At 45.5% G+C, this 23,072-nt stretch overlaps 2 protein-coding genes across 4 annotated transcripts; one reads left to right on the forward strand and one right to left on the reverse strand.

Annotated features, from left to right (window-relative positions):
• Nucleotides 1–6,404: 6,404 nt before the first annotated feature.
• On the reverse strand, nucleotides 6,405–9,960 carry PPP1R3E (protein phosphatase 1 regulatory subunit 3E). Its single transcript, XM_061157808.1, has 2 exons — nucleotides 8,513–9,960; nucleotides 6,405–8,215 (listed from the first exon to the last, which is right to left on the reverse strand). Exons 1-2 carry the CDS (start codon nucleotides 8,927–8,929, stop codon nucleotides 7,793–7,795), a joined length of 840 nt encoding a protein of 279 aa, XP_061013791.1. The 5' UTR covers nucleotides 8,930–9,960; the 3' UTR covers nucleotides 6,405–7,792.
• A 2,705-nt stretch (nucleotides 9,961–12,665) lies between these two features.
• Nucleotides 12,666–17,580, forward strand: BCL2L2 (BCL2 like 2). Of its 3 annotated transcripts, none has more exons than XM_061157809.1 (4): nucleotides 12,666–12,766; nucleotides 13,065–13,152; nucleotides 13,616–14,055; nucleotides 14,641–17,580. In XM_061157809.1, exons 3-4 carry the CDS (start codon nucleotides 13,624–13,626, stop codon nucleotides 14,788–14,790), a joined length of 582 nt encoding a protein of 193 aa, XP_061013792.1. In that variant the 5' UTR covers nucleotides 12,666–12,766; nucleotides 13,065–13,152; nucleotides 13,616–13,623; the 3' UTR covers nucleotides 14,791–17,580. The 3 variants fall into 3 exon arrangements, with proteins under 3 accessions (XP_061013792.1, XP_061013795.1, XP_061013793.1); XM_061157812.1 differs by having other exon boundaries at nucleotides 12,735–12,787; XM_061157810.1 differs by lacking the exon at nucleotides 12,666–12,766 and adding an exon at nucleotides 12,809–12,949.
• The last annotated feature ends 5,492 nt before the right edge of the window (nucleotides 17,581–23,072 follow it).

Consider the following 23,072-nt stretch of genomic DNA (forward strand, 5'->3'; position numbering starts at 1 on the left):
AGGTCTTGCCAGGCTCCCCAGGCCCTTCCTCTGCCTTAGTAAAGACTGCTTGGAGCTGTGCCTCATGTTGGGGGGACCTTGGTTTTGCTGTCAAGAAAGGGATTAAAATAAAATGGACTTCCCACCGACTCAGTATTCCACACACTCCAAAATTCTGGGCCAAAAGTTTGTATAGTTAGGATTCTTAGTCTTCTGACCAAAACTTGGGAACAGTACTTTATGAAGTGACTCTTCTGTTCTCATGATAGTCTTCTCTTGTGTATTTAGGTCACAATAGCTTATATACTTAAAATAACTTATAAAACAGTTTCAGACGGGTGCCCTGTATTCCACAGATTTTGCCACTCCCCATATACCCTCTAAAAAGTCAACCATAACTGAGACTTCTGATTCTTCATTGCTCCACACTAAGGTCTAGAGCTCTTTAAAGGTTGCCAAGCATGAAAAATGTATCTCTAATTCAGCTTTTTCTGTTAACTCTGCATTTGCCCCTTCCTCCCTTCTCTCAATACGTTTGGTAACAATCCCAACTCCTAAGGGCCATGCCCTTCAAACTAGTATCCCTTAAAAACATGATAGGAGTAAGCAACGGAAATAATCTTCTCAGCTTTAGAGTTAGAAAACTTTTGATCACTTAGGATTTAAGCCAAGACCGGTGCTATATACAGACCTAACTTAAGACTTATTATAATAACCCCAATGGTTTGTATGTAAGGAAGAAAGGGGAAAGCGAAACATTTTAGGCAGTGACAACTCTCAGCTGTCAATGGAGAGCTCATTCTTTTAATCCAAACAAGGAGGCTGGATATTGACTGGGAAGAACTCAGTTTGGCTAGAAAGCCAAGCAGGAACTGTGAAAATTTAGTGGCTTCTCCTGGGGGGTTAAGTCAGTCCTTCTGGGCATCACAGATCATGGGCCGGGAATTATGAAATGTAGACAACTCAGTCACATTTGTCTCAGAATGATACACACTCCCAAGTCAGGAGTATGCAGAAGAGTCAAAGACTCAAGATTTAAGAGAAGAAAGAAATCCAAGGAAAGAAATTCCTGTGCTCTGGTTCTGGAAAGCAGGCTGAAGACTCCCTCTTTTATGTGGGTTTCACCCTTACACTTAAGATGATGGAGTGGACTGAAGTAGGGGAGTGGAAGAGAGGAAGAGGTCCAGACTTGACATTATCAGAGAAGGGTTAGCAAGTCAGTGATCACACCAGCTCTTCCAGGAACTAGTGCTGAAGAATCCACGTCATTCTCAATCTTTAGTGAAAACTCCCTCCCCCTTTGCATGACTCAGTAACATTAGCAGGACTGACCAGATACACAATTACCCAATAGCTAAGGAAGCTGGAGGAAGTTAAGAGTCCTCTCTTGCATAGATCTCTTCCAAAGCACTGGAAGAGTCTCAGCAATGTGTTAATAGGTTTTTGTAGAATTAAAAAAAATTCAAACTGCAGTTGGTCAAGATCGATGTCTCTTTCTGACTTCCCCTCTATTACCCTTCTCTTTTTGTCCAGTGGCAATGAAGAGGCCATGGGCATTTAGGGATTGACTAATGAAGTTGAGTTGGGAATACATTTAGTTTGGGTTTAGGAGTTACACATCTGTGGTTTGCAGTTACTTCTTTGAACAGTTATTAGTATTTATAATGTTATGGGCTGAACAGTGTCCCCCTAAAATTCCTGTTAAAGCCCTAACTCCCAGTACCTCAGAATGTAACCATATTGGGAAATAAGGTCTATTCAGAGGTAATTAAAATAAGGTCTTTAGAGTAAGTCAATTCAGTATAACTGCTATCCTTATAATAAGATGGAATTTGGATGCAGACATGCAGGTAGGACAGACCATATGAAGACATAGGGATAAGATGGCTATCCATAAGCCAAGAGAGAGGAACCTCAGAATGAAATCAACCCTGCCAACATCTGGATCTCAGGCTTCTAGTCTCCAAACCATGAGAAAATTTCCATATTATAAGCTACCCAGTCTAAGTATTTTGTTATGGCAGCTCTAACAAACTAATATACAGCTTCCAGGAATACTACTAATGTCAACAATTCAGAGTTATGTTATTCATTATTACAAAATTTGAAAATGCTCCAAAGTCTTACACCACATATACTAAAGAAATTTGGTAGGGTTTTCCCAAGTTTGACAAAAATCCCACCCCCCAATTATGTGAACATTATGACTTAGAAAGTATGAAGGTGAAATGTTTTTAAATTATCAAAAAAAAATTTTTTTAAAGTGATCATGGTGATGGAATTACCTCTTTATGGAAAAATTATATGTAATCATTAAAAGACTAATATCAAAGAGTGTGCAGCCAAAAACAAAACTGTAGGAAAAAATATTTAGGTTTGCCACATAGGTAACTTTAAAATTTTTTCTTGGATTTTGTGATCTTTTATCAGCTTTTTAAATATTATAATTTTTATATTTTTTCTCATCCTGAAATATATTCACTCTTTTGTGCCTTATGTATTTATTTTTCTTGAAAAAAGTTATGTGCTTCAGACAACCAAAAACTTGGATCTATCCCTGGGAATAAAATGGATATGGTGAGTTTCTGCCCCATTTAGGGAAACCCTGCTCTAGTGTTCTATGCTCTGTCCTGAGAAACACTGGAGGGGAGGGCTGACCAATCACAGCTGCCAAGTATGGAGGACTTAGGATAGCAAAAGCTGCAATAAAGGAGTTTGCAGAAGAAAGATTTCAGACAAACCTATTACCAAACTAAGACATGACAAGTCTGGAAAGACATTAGGGCCATGGAGCAACCCTAGGCAATAAGCCATGGGGGGAACCCCTGAAAAGCCCTCAGTTACCTCTCCTTGGGTGTCTGCTCCTCATGCCGATTCTACCCTTCAGCATATCTGGTTTCAGTTACAGTGTGTACTAAAGAATAGGTACTCTGCAGTGACATCACAACTTGGCCATTATGATGTAATGACATGGCATCTGATTATTCTAGGGCTAGGGCTTCCCTTTAAGGAATGTCCTTTCATTACTTTGAGGGTAATTGGACTCTTTCATCATTCAGGTGATGTGGGAGTCAATACTATTTTAGAACTCAGTCTTTTTCAAGGTTACTTCCCTTTAATATCTGTCACTTCATTTTGTATTAGACAAAGGTCCTTGTTTTTCCTCTCCATCATGCTTTTGTTCTTTGTTTTAGGGTTGCCCTTGACAAAGGGGCTTTGATCTTCCCTCCACAGACTAAGGAGCAGAATGTAATTTAGATGATCCCTTAAGAAGAGCACCCCACCAACGGGGAAACCTTTTACCTGAGCTATTCTCTTTAATTGCAGTGGCAACTGGTTCTGGGTGCAGGGTAGAGGGGAGCTAAGTGCCAGGCCTGGTAACTTTCCCTACCACTGCCCCAAATGGTAGTGTTATACAGTAGGGGTGTCTCATAACAGGGTCACCCAACTCCTCCATTATCTCCTTCCCATCTCAAGAAATGAGATGGCCAAGCAATGAGGGGTGAGAGGGAGGAAGAAATCTTGCCTCTGGGTCTCTTGCCACCCTCAGCCCCCCAAAAATAATACTTCACAACATCTTATACTTTATTTTCAAATTTCAAATTTATTTCAAATATGAGGTCTTTTATCCAAAAGGGAGGGCAGTTGCATGAGGAAGCTGAAATGAGGCACAATACCAGCAGGTATGGGGTCCAGAGAACCAAGCTGCACTGTGAAGGGGGTGGGGAGGTTCAGGGAGGGTCTGATGAGAACAGTGGTTTGGGGGATTCACAGAACACACTTTTATTTCCTCCCTAGGTTAGCTATTCAATGGGTAGATTATTCAGTTGTTTGTTTTAGCAACTTCACTGTTTCTCAGCAACATCACTGACACAAGTGCCAAGGCTAAGGACATACTAGTCCCTTTTGTTTCTCTTTCTGCCTGAATGCAGTAGGGAATGGAAACTAGAAGCAGAAAATGAAACACTTCTGATGTATCCCTTGCCAAGAAAAATCATGGGTCTGTTCCTGTGGAGAGAGGACTCTTTGGTAGCCTGGGAATATGATGTGGTCAGGAGGCTTGGGTTTAAGTCCCATCTGCAGCTGTACTAACAAATTCTCTGACCCTGCTGGGGTCCCTTCTCATCTCTGGACCTGTGTCCTCATCTCTAGGGGAATCTAGACCCAATGATCTCCAAAGACAAGCCTTTTCAGGTCTGTGAATTCTGTGATCTGTGGATTGCCAAGATCCAGAGGAGCTCCAGAAAAACACAGGAGTTAGAAGAAAGGGAATGTGGGATGAGATTGGAAAGCTGAGTTAGGGCTTATTAAGAAGAGAAATGATGAGCTATATTCACAAAGGAAAACAAAGGAACAGGAAGAGTATGTAGGAAGGACATCTGAGGTCTGGATGAGAGGAAAGGGCAAAAGTGTTCCTGCTGTGTTGCTTCAAGGACCCAGCCCGTGACCATGATACTGGTTTCTCATATGGCACTTCCCAGTCCATGACTGACAGGTTATACCCTGAACTGTTCCTGTTTGGAGTCATCAGGCTTTACAGGAAAGTCCTGTGCTTAACACATGACACACCTCTAAAGATTCTGCCAAATTCCTAGTGTTTCTCATGTCAGATTTGACTAGCAGCTTACCACCTTCCCACCACTACCCCGGGGCAACTCTGTATGGAAAAACCACAGGCCTCATGTCTTGGCTCTAGGAAGTTGAGAACAGGGGAATAGGTGAGCAATGGTAATTCTTGGGGATAAAGCCCAAGAACAATGAATTCTCCTTGGTTCCCTGCCCCCAAATCCATTTGCAATTATCCCCTTAGTATTACTCAGGCTCCAGGAGACAGACCATCCAGCAGACCATCCAGCAATTAGCCTACTCATGAATCCTTCCAGTGCAAGTTTTAGGCAACTGGGAGGTTCAAGGCTAGTGGGGGGGTGGGGGTGGGGTAGGAAGGTGTGCACCACGCCAACAGGTGTGTACTAAAACTACCTAGGGCCAGAAGAGAATCCCTGTATGGGAAGGCTGGAGTTCACATGGGTTCCTAAATTCTCCAGCAGGCAGGCGAAGTGGTTCCTTGCTGATCCTACGGAGCTGGGACAGGGTCACAGAAAGCAGCAGCAAGCTTCTGGAAGGAGCAGATGAAGCCTGGGACCCTCAGTGCTTTGCCTTTCCCAAGCCAGTTAAGGAGGCTGGGAAGGCAGAGAACAATTAGAAACTGGTCTTCTCCTAGTACGAGATATGTGGCAAGGGTTTCTGTTTTTTTTTTTTTTTTAAAGGCAAGGTTTTAATTTTGTTTTTAAAGGAAAATATTATGACATCATGCTTATACACAGAGGCTCTGGAGATCTCCTGCGTTCACAACCCTAGCTCTGCCATTTACTAGTTGTGTAATCTTGAATAAATTACTGAGCTTTTCTGAACTGTTTTCTCTCTAAAACAAGAATAACATTACTGCATTCATAAGGTTGTTTTCAGGATTATCATGCATGCAAGGCACCAGATTTTAGTGGATAGATAAGTAAATGTGGGCTCTTGAGATTGCTAAATACAAGGTAACAGTCATGCATACACATTAAGCAAGAGATTACACATTGAGCCTTGACCCCGTCTCCCACTCCATTATCCTCCCTTGGGCTCTTCATTGGTGACTAAAAAGTGCATTGCTTGGTGGCTTCCAGTACACTTTCTCTCTTCACTCTGCTGGGACTCTGACCTGAAGGTGATCCACAAGATACATGAAATTCTTTGTTTTCTTTATCAGATAAGGATGACATTTAAATGGGCATTAGAGTGACTTGGGGTTTCTCTTTTAACCTTTTTTTTTCTGTAAAGAATTAGGGTTTTGGAGAGGAGGGGCATGATAAACAAGCCCTATACTCTATTCTGAATGCATGTATAGGCACGTGTGCGTCTACCTTCTCTCACTGAGGGGTAAAAGGGGAATCCAAAAATTTTTGAGAAATCAGTAACAGAAAGAAATGGGTTTGGGGAGCTGGTTACCTGGGAGCTCCATGTTCATCTGCAGCATCAGGAACTGCTTCTTCTCCCTTCTAGAAGACTGTCAAGAAGGAGCCTGAGAGAGCAAAGTGGACCAACCATGGTCTTGGAGAAAAGGAACCTCTTCTGGAGGGAGAAGGAATAGCAGAGATCAACAAGGATGAAGAGGGAGGCAGATGGAACTAGAGGAAATGAAGGTAAATACCCTACATGCTAAAAGAAAATGAAAGTGGTGAGAGGGGCAGAAGGAAAGAGAAGAACTTAGAAACAGGGCAAAAAAAAAAAAAAAAAAAGAAACAGGGTGAAAGGAGAGGAAAAACAAACACCCAGCAGAGGTTAACCAGGAGACATAAAGCATGAATGTGAATGAGTAGGAGAGTCCAGCTTTCCCATTCACTTGCTCAGGGTATGGAACAGACTGCTATCTTCTGGCACCATTTAATTTTCAAGCTGCTCTGCTTCTTTATTTGAAATGTTTTCCATTTCTTATACCAATAATCCTTTAACCTCAAGAAAGTCCCCAACACTGTTTCATCTTAGGGGCTCCCAAGCATCATTTTCCCGAGAGAGGCACCTCCCACAAGCTGTCTCATAGCACCCAGGCTGGAAGTCTGTGGGGCAAGAGCAAAAAGCAAAGGGGTGAAAGAGGCCCTGGAATACCCTGAGACTGTAGGCTGGCTATGGGATGTTTCCTGGGCTCTGAACATGTGTCAAAAACTGGAGGACCATTCTCAGGCCCAACCAGATGCTTGGGGTACTGTGTGTCCTGAACTGTAAGCACTCCAACTGCAGGCTGGAGAATGTGGCTTCTAATCCTCACTCTTCCCCTCACAGATCATACAATGTCAGAACAAGAAGGGGCCTAAGAGATCAACTAATCCAAATGCAGCTTCTCAAGGAGGAAACTGGGGCCCAGAGAGGTGAAATAACTTGCCCAAAGTTATCCAGCTAGTCAGTGATTCCCTTTTCTTCTGAGGCAGAAAGAACCCCGTGTTGTCCCTTGACAAAAACAGTCCGTAAAGTGCTTAGAGGTCATTAGAAGGCACCCAGAAAGGTAAGGCCGGCATTTTTCTGGAAGCTCCTGATTGCACTCGCCCCTTAGGCACCACATTATTTAGCTACAAGGCCTGGAGTTGGTTTTGCTTTCATTTTCATCCCCAGGGCTGCCTGGAGGAAGGAGTTCTGACTGTTACCTGCCATTCACTCCCCAGCCAGTCAGCAAAGACTGAAACCAGGGACTGCAGGGGTGACAAGGGAATCCTGTCATAATGCCGGGGGCTGGGAAGCAATGGCCAAATTCCTGGGACTTAAGCAAGGTAATTATAGCTGAGTTAAAGCTAGGACAGCAGGGCTGTGGGACCTGGGGTGGCAAAGACCAGTAAGAGGGAGTGAACCAGCAATCTAAATGATTTCAACTGTGGTGTTTCTAGTTCACATAAAATACCTCCTGAGTACCAAAGAGGTGTCCTCAACCTTTGACTACCTAAGTCTGACCCACCTACTCACTTTCTCCCAGTACCCACTCACGGAAGAGAACGTCACCATCGTCCTTTTGCTTCTTTTCTAATATTCCAGCACCCCTTCCGTCTCCCTTTTCTATGACGTGGGTTCATCCACTCACATCCACCCCAGTCTCCTCGGCTTTAAGTCCACACACTCTTCACACCCCTTTGGTTTCTCCCATTCTCCTCGCCCTCCCTGACTTGACTCCTTAGGACAGCTCCCCGCCAATCCCGGTTTCTCCCATTCCTCTCAGGCAAATGTTTGGGATCTCCCAGCCCTCCCGGTGTCTTTGATTTTTTTCCCGCCGTCGGCCGCCTGCGTCTCAGATAAAGTGGATCCAGCCCTGGGGCTCCGGGTTTCCGCCACTGCCCGGGTGCTCCGGCCCACGCAGAGCATAGTCACGGCCGCCGTTGTTGTCCCAGAACTCGCGGCCCGTCACGCGGTAGCGCAGGGCGAAGAGCAGGGCGCCTCCAATGGGTGGCGCGGGCAGGCGGAAGGAGAAGCGGTCGGCGCGCGGCGGGGGCGGGGCCGGGCCGGCGTAGGCGGCGGGCGCCTCTCGTTGGCTCCGCCAGCCGTCTGCACTCCAGCGCACGCTCACGCGCTTCTCGTAGGCCAGGTCCAGCACGCGCGCGCTCCCGGCCACGCCCAGCGGGCTCGCCTCGACGCGTTCCAGGCAGATGCGCTGAGCCTGCAAGCGGGCGGCGAAGCCGGGCTCGCTGGCCGGCTCCAGGGCGGCGCGCGCCTCCTGTAGGGAAAGGAGGAGCGGGGAAGAGGGAGCCGGGAAGGAGAGGGGCGGGGGGAGAACGGGGGCGGGGTCAGGGCGAGGCACCGGACCAATCAGAGGCCGACCCTGGCGTCGGGGCAGTCTGGGGACAGGGAGAGTGGCCTAGGGAACTCCCCAAAGGGAACCCCAAAGCGGGTGAGCGAGAGCAAGCCCAGGGTTGGGGATGGAGATGGGTGTTTCTAGGTAAATCCACTCCCACACGGCCGCCGAGGCCAAGCTGAGGAAGTCCTGGGGAAGCGGAGTGCCTCTGCCGCCTACCTGGAGGCCTCGGGCGCGGGGCTGGCACGGCGCGAAGTGGCGGAGGGCGTCCCTCTGCAGCTGGACCTGCACGTGGCGGGGCACCCGGGGCAGCTCTCCCGGGCGGAAGCGGCGCACGGCTGCCAGCTCCAGCCCCAGCGCGTCAGCGAAACGCACTCTCTTACGGGTATCGGGGCTGTGGTTGCGGAGCGCCCGGATCCCGCTGCCTCCGGCGGGCGCAGAACGAGCCCGGCGCCCCCGACTCGGACCTGGAGCTCGGGATCGGGCCCCGAGACGCGTCCCTCCCTCGCCTGGCTCCTCCTCTGGCTCCTCCTCGAGGCTGGGCCGCTGGCTGAGGTAGTAGGCTCGCTCTGTCAGCGAGGCAATGAAGCTCAGGTTGCGGGGGATGTCGGTGCGGGGGTGCCGCTCGCGAGACATGGCACCCCCCCGCCCGGGCGGGACCCTCCGGCAGCGCCGGCGCGCTGCTCTCCTTTCTTAGCTCCACCCGGCCGGTGTTCGTACAGAAGCTTCAGCCACCCCTCGCAGTTGTGTGCTGTCCTTGCTGTCACCTCCAGAATCCTCCACCTTCTGCAGTTCTGCCTCGTCCCCAAGTGACTACCTTTCCTCCACTGGCCGCCTTCTCCCAGGGTCTTTCACCATCACCTCCTGCGGGCTGTCTCCTCTGAGCCTGCGCTTAGCCGCGCTCACCCTCCGGTCCCGCGGCCCTCGCGGGGCCTGGCCCCCGCCCACAGCCCTCTGACAAGTGACTCCCCATCTATCATTGATGCTGCCGCACCAGGAGGCGGGCACTCCATTCTATCGGTCCAGAGTGGGACCCCTCTTCCTTTTTTTTTTTTTTTTTAACGGTCTCAGCCTTTCCGGCACCGGATGAGTTAAGCAAGGAGTAGAGAGTAACCTTTTCTTTTAGAGGAAGGTTCAAATCGCCCAGCCTGTAACTTTCTCTTCTGGGCTCAATGTTTTCTTTCCTAAACCCTAGGCTCCAGGTTTGGGAGGATGGTAGTGGTGGGTGCAAATATGGGAAAGTCACAAAAGCTAGGTAGAGCCTCAAATAGAAATTGAGATGTGGCGCTCAAATAGGTGGGTGGCCCTTTGGAAAGAGTTCTGAGCTGAGAGTTGTGGAAAGACCTAGTTTCTGTTCTCACCTCTGGTGCTATTTAGCTTTGTGACTTTGAGCAAGGCACAACTTCCCTGGACCTCAGTTTTCTCCTCTGTAAGAAAAAGTGGATTAAAATTCTGATCTCTAACCTGACTGTAAGCTCTTTGACCAGCAGAGGCTGTGTCTGATTCATGGTGAGTTTCAGCGCATAGTGTGAAGTGAAAGTGAAGTCGCTCAGTCGCGTCCGACTCTTAGCGACCCCATGGACCGTGGCCTACCAGGCTCCTCCATCCATGGGATTTTCCAGGCAAAGAGTACTGGAGTGGGGTGCCATTGCCTTCTCCGGCACATAGTAGGCGCTCAAATTATTGAATGAATCATCACATATCTTTCTTGGAATTGGGACTGTGGAGTTGTAATTCCAGTGAGAGCTCCAAGAAGAGCATAGAGCTGCTTTTTACTCCATTTTTTCCCCCCTGTATTTGTGGAAAAAAGTGAAGTTTTGTTTATTTTTTTTCTAACTCCCTACTGATCTTACATAGCACTTACAATGTGCTAGGTACCATTGTTTTACAAACACTAACTCATATAGTACATTCATCATAGGAGAGGGAGGATTATGCCTAATTTATGGATGAGAAAATTGAAGGGAGGGGGTAGGTCTGTTGCCCAAGGTCACATAAATTAATATTTGGAGAGCTGGAATTAGAATCTCAGCAGTTCAGTTCTAGAGTCTACTATTTTATACACTTAATTATATTAAGTGGATTAAAACATTTCGTGGTAATAATCAACTTTCTCCGAGCACTGAAATATGGAATGTTAGAGTAGAAATGGAATCTCTAAAGCAACAAGGGAGTTTAACTGTAAAATCACAAGTAACTAAGTTGGAAATAAATAGTGAGACATATACTGTTTTATTATACAATTTATTCCTGTTGGCATTTTAACTCCAGTATTAAGCATAGCAATGCTCTTTAGCCAGGACTCATTTTTAAAGTGATACTGAGTTTCAGTTTCTTATTTTACACATACGTATGTAATCCACGGACACATTCTTTTCATATTTTAGGGTATGAATGCTACAGTAATCTGTGTTATAGTCAAGCAGTTTAAAACTGTCTTCCTTGCTCTTGTACCATATGTCATTGACGGAACAGGAAAGGTTCAGTGTCAGCCTACATGGCCCAAGGTTTTCTGGGAAGAGCTCTATTGTCTGAGCTGCCATTCCTTGGCTCTGTGGTGTTGGTCTGAGAAGATCCTTGAGGCACACAGCCTTGGACCTGTGTAATTTGTGTTGGTCCAACAGTCTTTGTTTATTAAGTAGCCACTGCAGTGATCTTCAAACATCTGACTGGGCCTACTCAATAACTGGCCAGAGGCATCGAGTGATTTCTTCAGTCAACATTTACTGAAGGTCTGTTAGGCCATGAGGACATAAAAGTGAGTACGATTCAGTGCCTGCTCTCACCGAGCTTATAAATGAATGGGCAGGCAGAGAGAAATCTATTTGGATCCTGAGACTTAAAAGTGTTTTTATTTCAAGTAAACATCTTAGAAGAAATCAAGACTGCAAATGAAGGACTAGATTATTCTTTGAAAAAGGAGGCAACGTTGCTGATGGCATCTGGAATGACTATCCCAAGAGCAAAGAAGAAATGCAGATGGTTGAAAGGATACAGTCATAAAGGAGTGAAATAGATGTTAGGTTCAGAGTATTGGGGAGAACTGAATTTGGGTTGGTAACTGGTGTGGATTTGGCTTGGCCTCGTAAAGGGCATGATAACAACACTGATTACCGGAAGCAAAGAGGGACCTTGAAGCACTGCAATGTTAAAGTTAAGACAAAAAAAAAACTTTCAAATCACAATTAGGTTGAGGCCTATCTTCTCAGTATGTGGCTTTGGGAAAATTACTTAACATCTCCAAGCCTCACTTTGCTCATCCATAGAATGAGAATAACACAACATAAGGACTGGTGTGAGGATAAAATATTAAGCATGTAAAGAAAGCATTTAATACCTAATAAATCTTCAAAATGTGTTAGTTGTTACCATTGTTACAAAAAAGACCTTTCTTCTTGAGTTTGGGGCAGATGGGAATACCAAGACTTGGACTGGAGGTGGAAGCAAAGGAACCAGCAGGGAAGGAGAATTGGGTTACCTCTTTTGGTTTGATTGGAGAGTCCTCCAAATGGAGCTGTAGGAAGTGCCAGCTGCAAGAGCCGGTGGGCCCCAGCCAGAATGCCTGAGGGTGCCCTCGTGTGGATCGGCTGTGGTCAGGCGGCTTCACACCCTGTGTAAACATACTGCCTGGTATAAATAATAGGCATTCGTGTATGTGTGTACATATATGTAATCTGAAAGGATAAATATCAGCCTTGACATTGGCAACTTGGAGGAAGGGAAGTGGGATTTTGGGAGCGGCAGAGGGACTGAGGACTGCTGTTTTTCCCCCTACACTTCTATATTATATGACTTTTTCATAGTGAGAGTAAGTTCATGCACTGGTTAGAAAGAATTAAAAAGAAAACCAATCTGATTATTTAAAAAGGAAGAAAGAAGATGAAGAAAAGTTACCTGCAGAAACTGCTTGCATATCCGAGTCTTGGCTCCCCGATGCTTGGCTAAAGCCCCAGCTCACACAGAGGCCACTGGGTTAAAGGTCCGGGAGAGAAGAGGAAGTGTCTGCTGTCTGTGTCACGTCTGCCAGCCCCATGGGGTAAGGCACCTGGCAGGCAATTCCCACCAGCATGGGAACTGTTCCTCTTTTCTGGGCATCCACTCCAGGCCTGGAAGAGTTCAACAAGTGCATGGAATATCAGAGATCTTCTGGAAATGCTGAATTTGCTCCAAGGTTTCATGAGGCCCAGCCGGCTTCTCTTCACAGCCTGCCTGGCCCTCGATGCCCTCCTGGCCCTGTTCTTCCTGGCCTCCAGCGGCCCTCTCCCTTCCTGAGTTGTGGCTCTTCCCAAGCCTGCGTCCCAGCCCCGCCCCTCTCTCTGGACGCATCTCTGGGCCCCATCATCACCCGGCGCCGGGCCCTCCCTCCCGCCCCCCCCTTTCTCCTCCCTCCTTCCTTCCCTCCCTTCCTCCCTCTCTCCCTCCCTCCCAGCTCCTGCACCAGGAAACGGCCGGATCCCAGCAGCGGCCTGACCCGTGAGATCCCTAACCTGGCAGGCAGGCGGGGTTGGAGCCCGGCTGAGGGTGGGGGTGAGGGAGGAGCTGGGCCTCTGGGCTGCACTGAGGGGAGCCGGGAGCAGAGATGGTGTCGGCAGGAAGCCCTTGGCCCTGGGTTTCCCGGGAGGACAGTCATTAAACATGGATTCGGCCACACAGCTGGTAGAGCGTTGGGGGCAGGGGCCTGATCCTGGGAGCTGCAACCCCAGCCCTTCTCAGCCCAGACCCTGATTCCTAGTCTTCCCCACCTAGCTCTGATCTCCCCTCCCCTTCCCAGGGCTCCAGGCTGGGCAGGAGGATGAAAGGCCCCAGCTGGGGGCTCCTTGCCACCAGTGCTGGGTCCTAAGAGCTGCCATCCAGGCTGGGTGAGTGTCCCCTTCCTTCTCTGTCCCAGGCAATCCTTTGCTTCCCCGCTTTCCCTTCGGCCCCTGTCTCCTCCCCCATCTTGTGCCTCTGCCAGCATCTTCGCATCTTGCCCCTGGGGAGGCCCCAAGCCCCTTCCTCTAGCCAAAAAGGTGTGTACTGGAGGGGGAGGGGTTGTAGGGGTGTCATAGAGCTGTTGTTGTCTTGTTATGGAAAGAATCTAAAGTATTTTAGATGAAATTTACTTGTGTTATATTGAATTTGGCATATTTAGGGGCCAGCCCCTCTAGCCGTGGTGCCCCTCGCCATGGCCTAATTTTTTTGCTTTCACCCCTCTTGGCCCAGAGGTCTCTGAGATTTCCCCTCACCTCCCTGCCTGTCTCATGGGCTGGCCAAACCTGAAATACCTCCTTCCGGGCCTCTGACCATATATTTATGCCAGTCTTTTATGTTTGACTCCAACAGCCGCCCGGATGGCGACCCCAGCCTCGGCCCCAGACACACGGGCTCTAGTGGCAGACTTTGTGGGCTATAAGCTGAGGCAGAAGGGGTATGTTTGTGGAGCTGGCCCCGGGGAGGGCCCAGCAGCTGACCCACTACACCAAGCCATGCGGGCAGCTGGGGATGAGTTCGAGACCCGCTTCCGGCGCACCTTCTCCGATCTGGCAGCTCAGCTGCATGTGACCCCAGGCTCGGCCCAGCAACGCTTCACCCAGGTCTCTGATGAACTCTTCCAAGGGGGCCCCAACTGGGGCCGCCTTGTGGCCTTCTTTGTCTTTGGAGCCGCATTGTGTGCTGAGAGTGTCAACAAGGAGATGGAGCCACTTGTGGGACAAGTGCAGGAGTGGATGGTGGCCTACCTGGAGACGCGGCTGGCTGACTGGATCCACAGCAGCGGGGGCTGGGTAAGGAGCTTCTTGATTGCTGCTCTGCACATCCCTCTGAAAAGGGGGTCTCCAGGGGGAAGACGGGGGGCTCTGGCTGGACCTGGGGGGCGGCCGTGCTGGCAGTGAGGCATGGGGGCCGAGTCTGCCTGTTTGGGTGGAATCAGGTGCCCTCACTATGGGCATCTCTGAACTCTGCACTCCAGGGCTGCCACGCAGTCGTCATTCGGGGGGCTCCTGGCCCAAAGCAGAGGATAGAACACTCGGTAGCCAGGTAGGGCCTGCACAGAAACGGCATCCGACCATCACAGATTTTTTACACCTGAGTACCTGGTCAGGGATCAGGGATGGCTGGTGGCCAGACAAGCCTTGACAAAAGATGCCAGTTCTGAGCAGAATTTTTGGCCAGGGAAATTTCAGATGGGATTCACCTGAGGTAGAGAAGGGCAAATGAGCCAGGTGCTCAGGGGGGATCCGAGGGGCTGGAGGTGGGGTAGTGCTTGCAGTGGATGGAACTGGAGCTCTTCCTCTCCTCTTTTCTCCACTCTTCCCTCTCCTGATTGCCCTTTCTCCTTCTTTCTCTCCTACTTCCCTTCTCTCCCACAGGCGGAGTTCACAGCTCTATACGGGGACGGGGCCCTGGAGGAGGCGCGGCGTCTGCGGGAGGGGAACTGGGCCTCAGTGAGGACAGTGCTGACAGGGGCCGTGGCACTGGGGGCCCTGGTAACCGTAGGGGCCTTTTTCGCTAGCAAGTGAGAAAGTCCAGGGCCAGGTGGGGTGAGGTGTGGCTGGGGGGCAGGAGAGCAGGAGCAGAGTGGAGGAATGCCCTTGGAAGAAGTGGGGGAAAGAATGGGCATGGAACGGGAATTGGAAGGGGAAAGGTGGCGTGTGAGGGAGCTGATTGTGCCAAGCAGGCAGTTGAAAGAGTGAGCTGGAGACATTGTGGAATGTATTTGGAAAGTCAGGAGATGGAGTCATTCCAGGGTTGGGGGGAGGTGGGAAGGATCATGCCTGTAGGTATAGGCACAGGAAACTCTGCCTGGAGCTTGATTTGCTGTCCTGAGGGAGGTGGACTTGCAGAGGGGGTTGGCATCTCCATTCAATGAGTGGGATTTGGGGCAAATACAGAAGGCACATCCCTTTGGAACGGGAGCTCGGGGTTCTCAGGGGCTAGGAAGAGGTGCTGTGACTGAGGGCTGCTGAGACACGAGTGTGCATGTGCACGAGTGCTCGTGTGCATGCTGGGCTGCTTGTCTAATCTGGTGGGGGTGAGATTCCTTGGAGAGAAAACATTCACTCCCTCTTGCAGTGGTGAGAACAAGGGCACCTCTCTGTCCCTCCTCCCAACCTTCCCCTCCCTCTCCCCCTTGTCTTGCTGCCTCAAGGCTGAGGGAGAAACACTGTATCCAGGCTGAGGGCTCTGGCCACTTTTTTGCAGAAAGTTGTCAGCAGGGCTTTGGAGAGAAGAGCAGTTCTGTAGCTGGCCTTGTTCCTTCATCATCCCCCTTCCTTATGCATCATACACTTGCTGCTGCCTCCTGGGCTCTGACAGAAAGGCAGGGCTGTGGAGCCTGCGGTGGGTGGGGGCTTTGGGAGCTGGAGCTGCCCCTGCCCTCCTCTCTCACTGGGGCGCCTTGGTGCCTAAAGGGTTCCCTATCTCTGGGACCTTCTGTATCCAAACTTAAACTCTAAATTGGGGCTCTTACTAATTTTCCTTTTGAGTGTGTGGACGTAAATGCAGACCTGGAATACAGTCTGGTCCTGCACTGTGTCTCGGAAAGACTGTGGATGCCTTGAGAGGAACATTCCAGCTCTGAACCCTGTGTGAGGGTGACATGTAAACTCTGTGGCTGGCCTGGTCCATGTGGTGGGCATTGGTGCTGCTTCATTAAAGGCCAGGTGTCTGGGTTCCAGAGTACCTCCCATGACCTAGAAGCATTGATATTTTCTTGGAAGCCACACTGTTTGCATGGGTGTTAACTTGTCTGTACCTCAGAGTCTGAGGATGTTAACTTTAGAGCGCACAGTCCTCTAGAACAGATTCAGATGACAGCTTTTTCTTTTGGGAAAGACATGATTGATTTCACTCCAGATGCATGTCCTGAGCCAGACCTCACTGCTGCACTTTCCAAGGTGCTAAAATTGCTGCTTTCCAATGCTGACTTCTTCTGACACAGTGCTCTAGAACCCTGCCCTTGATCCTGAGCACTGACCTGCTTAGCTAGACCATGGTTGACTCTTGGAGACTTTCACTGGTCCTAGAATGTGGCGACATAGTTGTACTCACGAGAACGTGGGACCAAAATTGGCCTCAGGTGTTTAGCTCAGACTTTTGCTTTTGAGGAGGGCTGCACTTTTTAATGATATTTATAGGGGAGGTGGTGGACTGCATGGGCCACTTGGTCTGTTGTGAGTATGCTGGTACCAGGCACTCAGAGCTGGTCTGTGGCAGGCAGTTTTGGGGTATGTGGGGGGGTCTCTGACTTGCTCAGGACAAACTAGGCCATTGGTTTTCCACCTGCTTGGCAGGATCCTGAAGTTTCCTAGGGGTTGCCTCAGGAGTCCTTGGGGGAGACGAAGCGGGGGTGCTGAGCAGGCTAGGTGACTTGCCCTCAAACAGAACAGCTCCCCTGTAGCTGTCTTACATATCGGGGTTCAGGGTAAGATTTTTTTTTGCATTAAGGGGTTTGCTGCTGAAAAAAGAAAGTTGGAAAACCACTGACTAGACCATCAGCTCCAAATGGGAGCTTGTGCTCCCCCAGGTTTGGGGCAGACTCTTCCCTCGCCCCTCTACCACAGAACGTCTAGCCCTCGTAGTTTTCCTGGAACCTGTAGCAAACAGGGGAGGCAGGGACCATGGTCAGTTACCAAAAAGCCCTGCTCGGAGGCCTTCACACCTGGGTGGAAGGAGAGGCTGTCTTCTGAAAGGGAAAAGGGCGTGGGCTGATTTCCAGAGGTATAGCTTGGATGGGACCACGGAGGGCAGTTTTGACATGTCCTGCCCTTCTTAGCCTGAGAGGGAATGGAAACCCCAGAGACTTCTGTCAGGGAAAACTAGAGACTCTCTTTTAGAGCCATATAGTTCCTTGGGATTAGCTCTTGGCCAAGATGGCTGAGTATGGCTCCCAATTTTTAAATCCATTTCATTTTTTAAAAAATGAGGGAAATAAATCTTATTGCCATTTTTCAGAGAATAAATAGGTGGAGAGGGTGTTTCTTGCTCTCCAGAGCCCAAAGGGACAAATATGGACTTTGCTTAGGCCAAGGAAGGAGCAGAAGTAGGGCAACTAGGTCCTGCACTTATTAACCCCACTCCCCACTTATCCTGGGGCATACACTATTTTACTTTTTTAAAATCATAAAGCGGCGGGAGAACAGATTTGGTTAGTTTAGAAGAGAAGAAAAGCTCTATAAATATAAATATATATTCCTGTATTTTTATTTAATAATTTATAAATACCAAGTTCATTTGACTTTTATTTTTGTGTAATATGTAATGGTCGTATTAAAAAAATAAATAAATAAAGCCCAGAAGTTTAATGAGAAGGACTGAGCAGGGTTTGTGACTTCTATACTGTATAGCCTGCGGTCAGGACATTTCTTGATCTAATCATTTCATCATGACCTTGTTAAGGCCAAGAATTAGATTAATAGGGCTTTGGGAAAATATTGAGATAAAAAATTAAAGAAAAAAAAGAAGAAGAAGAAATTCCCTGGCAGTCCAGTGGTTAGTACTCCACACTTTCACTGCCTAAGTGCCTGAATTCCATCCCAGGACAGGAAACTCAGATCCTGAAAGCCGGGCCAAAAAAAAATCAGTTGTTCCTCCACCCCCCTATCTCAGCCAAATGCCAAAGCCAAGAACTGCATCTGTGCCAACCCAAGCCTTTGAGAGGGTGCGTGTATATGGTGCTTTGGGATAGCCACAACAAAACCCAAAATGAAACAAAGAAAACCTATCAAAAATCTTTATGATGGAATCAAGTCCCCAGTTGTGGTTTAGCCTCTGATCAGAAGTGTGTGATGATGAACATTTCTCAATATCCTGCTATCTACTTCAGACTTAAGTCTGGCAAAAATGGAGCCCTTGTTTACTTTCCTGGTCCCCTGAGATATTTGGTTTCAGCCATTTTAATGTGAACCGCTAAACTGGATGGGATCTATAGAATTGTTTAGCCCATCCCTCTGTACTTCTAGTCTAGGACCATATCAAAGTCATGTCTGACAAGAATAGTATCTTAATTTGAAATTACAAGTGGGAGTTTCTAGTCTTTATATAATCCAATACAATAACATGGTATTTAGTTTATGTGTTAAATTGCAGTGAGAAATACACTGCTTAGAGGAATGTACTGTTGCATTTCTATTCTCTCTATATAGAAAAATCTATAGGACAAGCCATTAAAATCAGAGAGTGGCTTAGTGAGCATGGCTTTTGGGAAAAGGGAATTAGATGGTCTTAACAGTTTCTATCACCAGGCTATATTAGCTAGTGGATTTATTCCTACTGTGGTTTGATTGGTTTATAATTTGCCTAATTCCAAAAAGCATTTGTAATATCTTACTATAATAAAAAGAAAAAACAATAGGAAAATGTAGATTTTTAAAGTAAGGGTAAAGGGAAAATTGATATAGTACAATAAAATGACAGCAAAAGGACAATTAACACAGAAAAGCATTCTCTAAGCAGTATTTCCAAATACTAAAGGTAGGCTATGAATTCAACTCTGAGCTTCTTGGCAGCTAAGGAAAATTGGTGAACAATGAGATTCACATCCCTTTTAGGATTTATAAAACTTTTCAGTTCCTCAAGGTAGCAAAAAGTTTTGTGGCTCTTCTGAGAAGACACTGGGTGCCATTAGTGAACATCACCATCTATAGCACCTGATAGCAATACGAGGTTGAGTTTTACATTACCGTTTCTTGCAGAAACACCAAAGGAGGATTCAGTAGGTCCTAAGCTTGTTTTAACAGAATCATCACAATTTAGCCCAAATATGCTCTCTGATGCCATAGTTTAAAATAGGGCTAAATTTCAGACTATCTAAATGGACAGATGGATTGTTTATTCTTCACACAGTTCTCTGTGAATGTTATTTCTCCAAATGACACTTCTGATGAAAATTGGGCAACATTTAATTGTACTTTCTAGCAAATGGATGGATTGTAGATATTCTGTCTTTAGTTGAGAGCAGATCCTTTGAAAACTTTAAAAGCTGTCTTAAATGTGGATACAGGTGAGATATAAATAACAATATTTTAAAAAATCAACCAAAAAAGATAATATAATGGAATGATATAGTTTTTTATTAATTCAATCATTCACTCAGCAAACACTCAAGCATCCTCTGTGTGCTGAGGACAGTTTTAGGCACTGAGCTAGAGCAGTGAACAAATAGGCACAAATTTCTGCCTTCATGTTACTTGTATTTGAGTAATGGAAACAAAGAAAGCTAAATAACTACCTACCTACCTACATAAATAAATTTCACAGCATTAATTAACATAACATGTTAACATAACATAACATAACATAACATTTCATGTTAGGGGCAAATGCTATGGAGAAAAATAAAATATCTCATTAGGTAGGATTGGGAAGGTGTATGTATAAATTTCAATGATAAATAGAATGATCAGAAAAGTCCTCATTTCTAATGTAACTTCTGAATAAAGTCATGAAAAATGAAATTGGAAAAATATTTTTATTGACATGGAAGAATGCTTCTGTATCTTATTGTAAAAAAGAAAATAGAGTAGAAAACAATATATACAGTATGATCCCATTTTGCTAAAAAAATATGTATACACACACATACATACATATACCTCTATATGTATGTGTGTATTGAAAGTTTGAGAAAGGGCATATGCCAAAATATCATTAGTGATTATCTCTGGATGGTGGATTTTATGGGTAATTTTATTTTTTTTGCTATCAGTATTTTTGGAAGTTTTGATAAGGAACACATTTTATAAGGTACAGCATATTAAACAAGGGTTTTAGGGCACAAAGTCTTCTAAAAGTTAACCAAGCAGAATGGAGATTAAGCAGCCCAACAGAGGCTCCTTCTCACTGGAATGGCAACTCCATTCCAGTGGAATAGCAACTCCACTTCCCCTCAAGGTTGGACCTAGGGAGTTAAGGTAGGCCAGGGCAGACTCTGCATTAGAAAATAATTGGAATGGACTCAGAACAGAGGTAAGTAAATGATCAAGGCTCCAAGGTTCTGTGTCAACACTGTCCAATAGAAATAGAATGCAAGCCACATGGGTATTTTACATTTTTTAGTAGCCTCATTAAAAAAAGCTAAAAGAAACAGGTAAAACTAATTTTAATAGTATTTTTTACACTCAGTATATAAAGACTACTATAATTTCAATCTGTAATTAATGTTGTACAATTTTTAAGTCATTTTAGTCACTTTTTCATCCTGAGTCTTTGAAATTCAGTGTATATCTGACAGTTGCAGTACATCTCAATTCAGACCATTTCACATTTTAAGTGCTCAGAGTAACCATGTGTGACTGGTGGCTACCATATTAAACAATGTACTTATAGATTAGAGGGAATTATTGCAGCAGTCAAGGTAAAATTTTCAAAGCAGGAGTTAAAAATAAGGATGAAACTATATTAGGAACCCAAGTATTTATATATTTAGTGAGAAAACTTTTCCCTTCTGGACAGAACTGGACATGCCCTCATCCATTTTTACGGATTTAATTCTCCCTTTCTCAACTAGACTGACCACTCACTTTCCTTAAGGCATTTTTCCTCTTTCTAGGGCACAACATCACTGTGTTACAGTTTTTCTGAAACTCCATGGCCTTCTATTTATAGGTTATTACTGAAGGAAAGGGGGCTTCTCTAGTAGCTCAGAAGGTAAAGAATCTGCCTGCAATGCAGGAGACCCCAGTTTGATCCCTGGGTCAGGAAGATCCCCTGAAGAAGGGAATGGCAACCCACTCCAATATTCTTGCCAGGAGAATTCCATGGACAGACCATGGGGCCGCATGGACAGGACAGGATTGAGCAACTAACACTTTCACTTCCACTGAAGGAAAAGTATACTTATAATGGGTGAACCTTGTATCATTACATACCAATTTTTTAAAAAATTCATTCACAGAGGAAAACATCTCTTTGATGTTCTCTATGCATCAACAAACACAGGATATAAGATTATTACATGTAAAGCAATTATCCTCCAATTAAATATAAATTAAAAAGATTATTACAGAAGATCATCCATTCAGTTAGCACCTATTGAGCACAGTGATAGTCAATGGCAATGCAAAGATAATTAAGAAAGTGCCCCTGCCGTTTACAGTTTACAGCCTTAATAGGAAAGTATCTTACAAATCACCATTCAAATATCTTTTAAAAATGTGTTTGTAAAAGTAATCATGTTTATTGAGTAAGTTGGAAAGGTGGAGTGTTTTAAAATTTTAAATAAAAATAGTAATTGATATTGTGGAAAAATCATAGAACATGGGAAATTATAAAGAAGATTAATCATAATCCTACTATCCAGAGAGGATCACTGTTAACATTTTAGTATATTTCTTTTCTGTTGTCTGCTTATATTTTATGATCATACTGTATACATAATTTTGTATACTGCAGTTCTGCTTACCATTATAATGCGAGCATTTTCCTTGTCATTACACATGTTTTGAAGACATGACTATATAAAATTACAATATATGCTTGTATAATAATTTCCCTGAAAAATGCCCACTTGGACATTGTTGTTTACATTTTTTTTCACTTTGATGATCATTATTCTCAAATTTTAATCTAGGTTTTAGATTATTTCTTTAGAACAGATTAGAAGAAACAATTACTGGGTTAAAATTTTCAATATTTAAAAAATATGTTGCATATTGCCATAGAAAAGATTGTCTTGGTTCTTATTCGTTTTTCCCCCAACGCCCAAGTTGTTTTTTTTTTTTAAACCAGGTATACATAACTTTAATCACATTTTATATACAATTTTACATTCTATTTTATTGGCCTAACAAAAATTTTTGCAAATTATCAGTGTAAACCTTTTTTTTTAAAAAACCAGTGCATAATTTTGTGATGTAATTATAGGTTGCCTAAACATTTGTCTATTGTTGGAATTTAGTCTTTTTCCAACTTCAGCATCGTACATAATGTTCTCTTTGTATATTAAAACAGACCTTATAGTAATTTTGATCTGAGCTTTTAAATCTGGTTTTGAATTCCCTGCTCACTTCTATTTAGTTCCATGACTTGGACAAATTACTTCATTCTTTTCTCATCCCTAAAAAAGATTGTGGTTTTGTGATTCCTTACTTCATAATGTTGTTTTGAGAATCCAATAAGATAACATAACAAGGAGTCTAGGATGGTGCCTGTTACAAAATCAAGTGCTTAACAAAATTGGATTTAAAGGCATTATTTTAAAAGTCCCATTTCCCTTAATTGGCTTTCTTAAACTAGGTACCAGTGAACATCCAAGTCTTGACTTGGTTAAAATCAGTAGAAAAGATTTTTCTTCCAGCCAACTCGGTTTTTTAGAGCTTGTCTTTGGTGCTAAACTTAGTTCTCCCAGACCACTGAAGCTGCGATGGTTCATGAAGTATTTTTCGGTGAAATTTTAAGCAACTGTGACTCTGCTCCAAGTTCTCCTGTTCCTGAGGTAAGGATCTGTGTGGGGAAAAAAAAAATTGAGGGTGAGGGGAAGAGTGGGGTATACTGTGAAGCTCTGACTTTTTGGTTTGCTAATAGGAATCTCCTTTTATCCAAAACCCCCTACCGAGCTATGCACATGTCTCCAGGTTGTTTCAATAACTATTTGGTTAAGCTCAGGTGAATCTGGCGCTCAAACTGTAGCTTGGTCTGGCTATAACTATCCCTCTTGCAAACTTAGCACCGTCATTCTTTCCTTTTTAATAAATGTGTAGGAGCACCACTAAACTATGGCAACCCTGTCTTGCAGGACTAAATTTCATTGGTATCTCAGAGTGCAATGGTGTGGTGGAATTCCTCTGGGGTCTGAAGCAGGGTC

Source organism: Dama dama, chromosome 12 (assembly GCF_033118175.1).
Source record: "Dama dama isolate Ldn47 chromosome 12, ASM3311817v1, whole genome shotgun sequence".
In the NCBI taxonomy this organism is placed as follows: domain Eukaryota; kingdom Metazoa; phylum Chordata; class Mammalia; order Artiodactyla; family Cervidae; genus Dama; species Dama dama.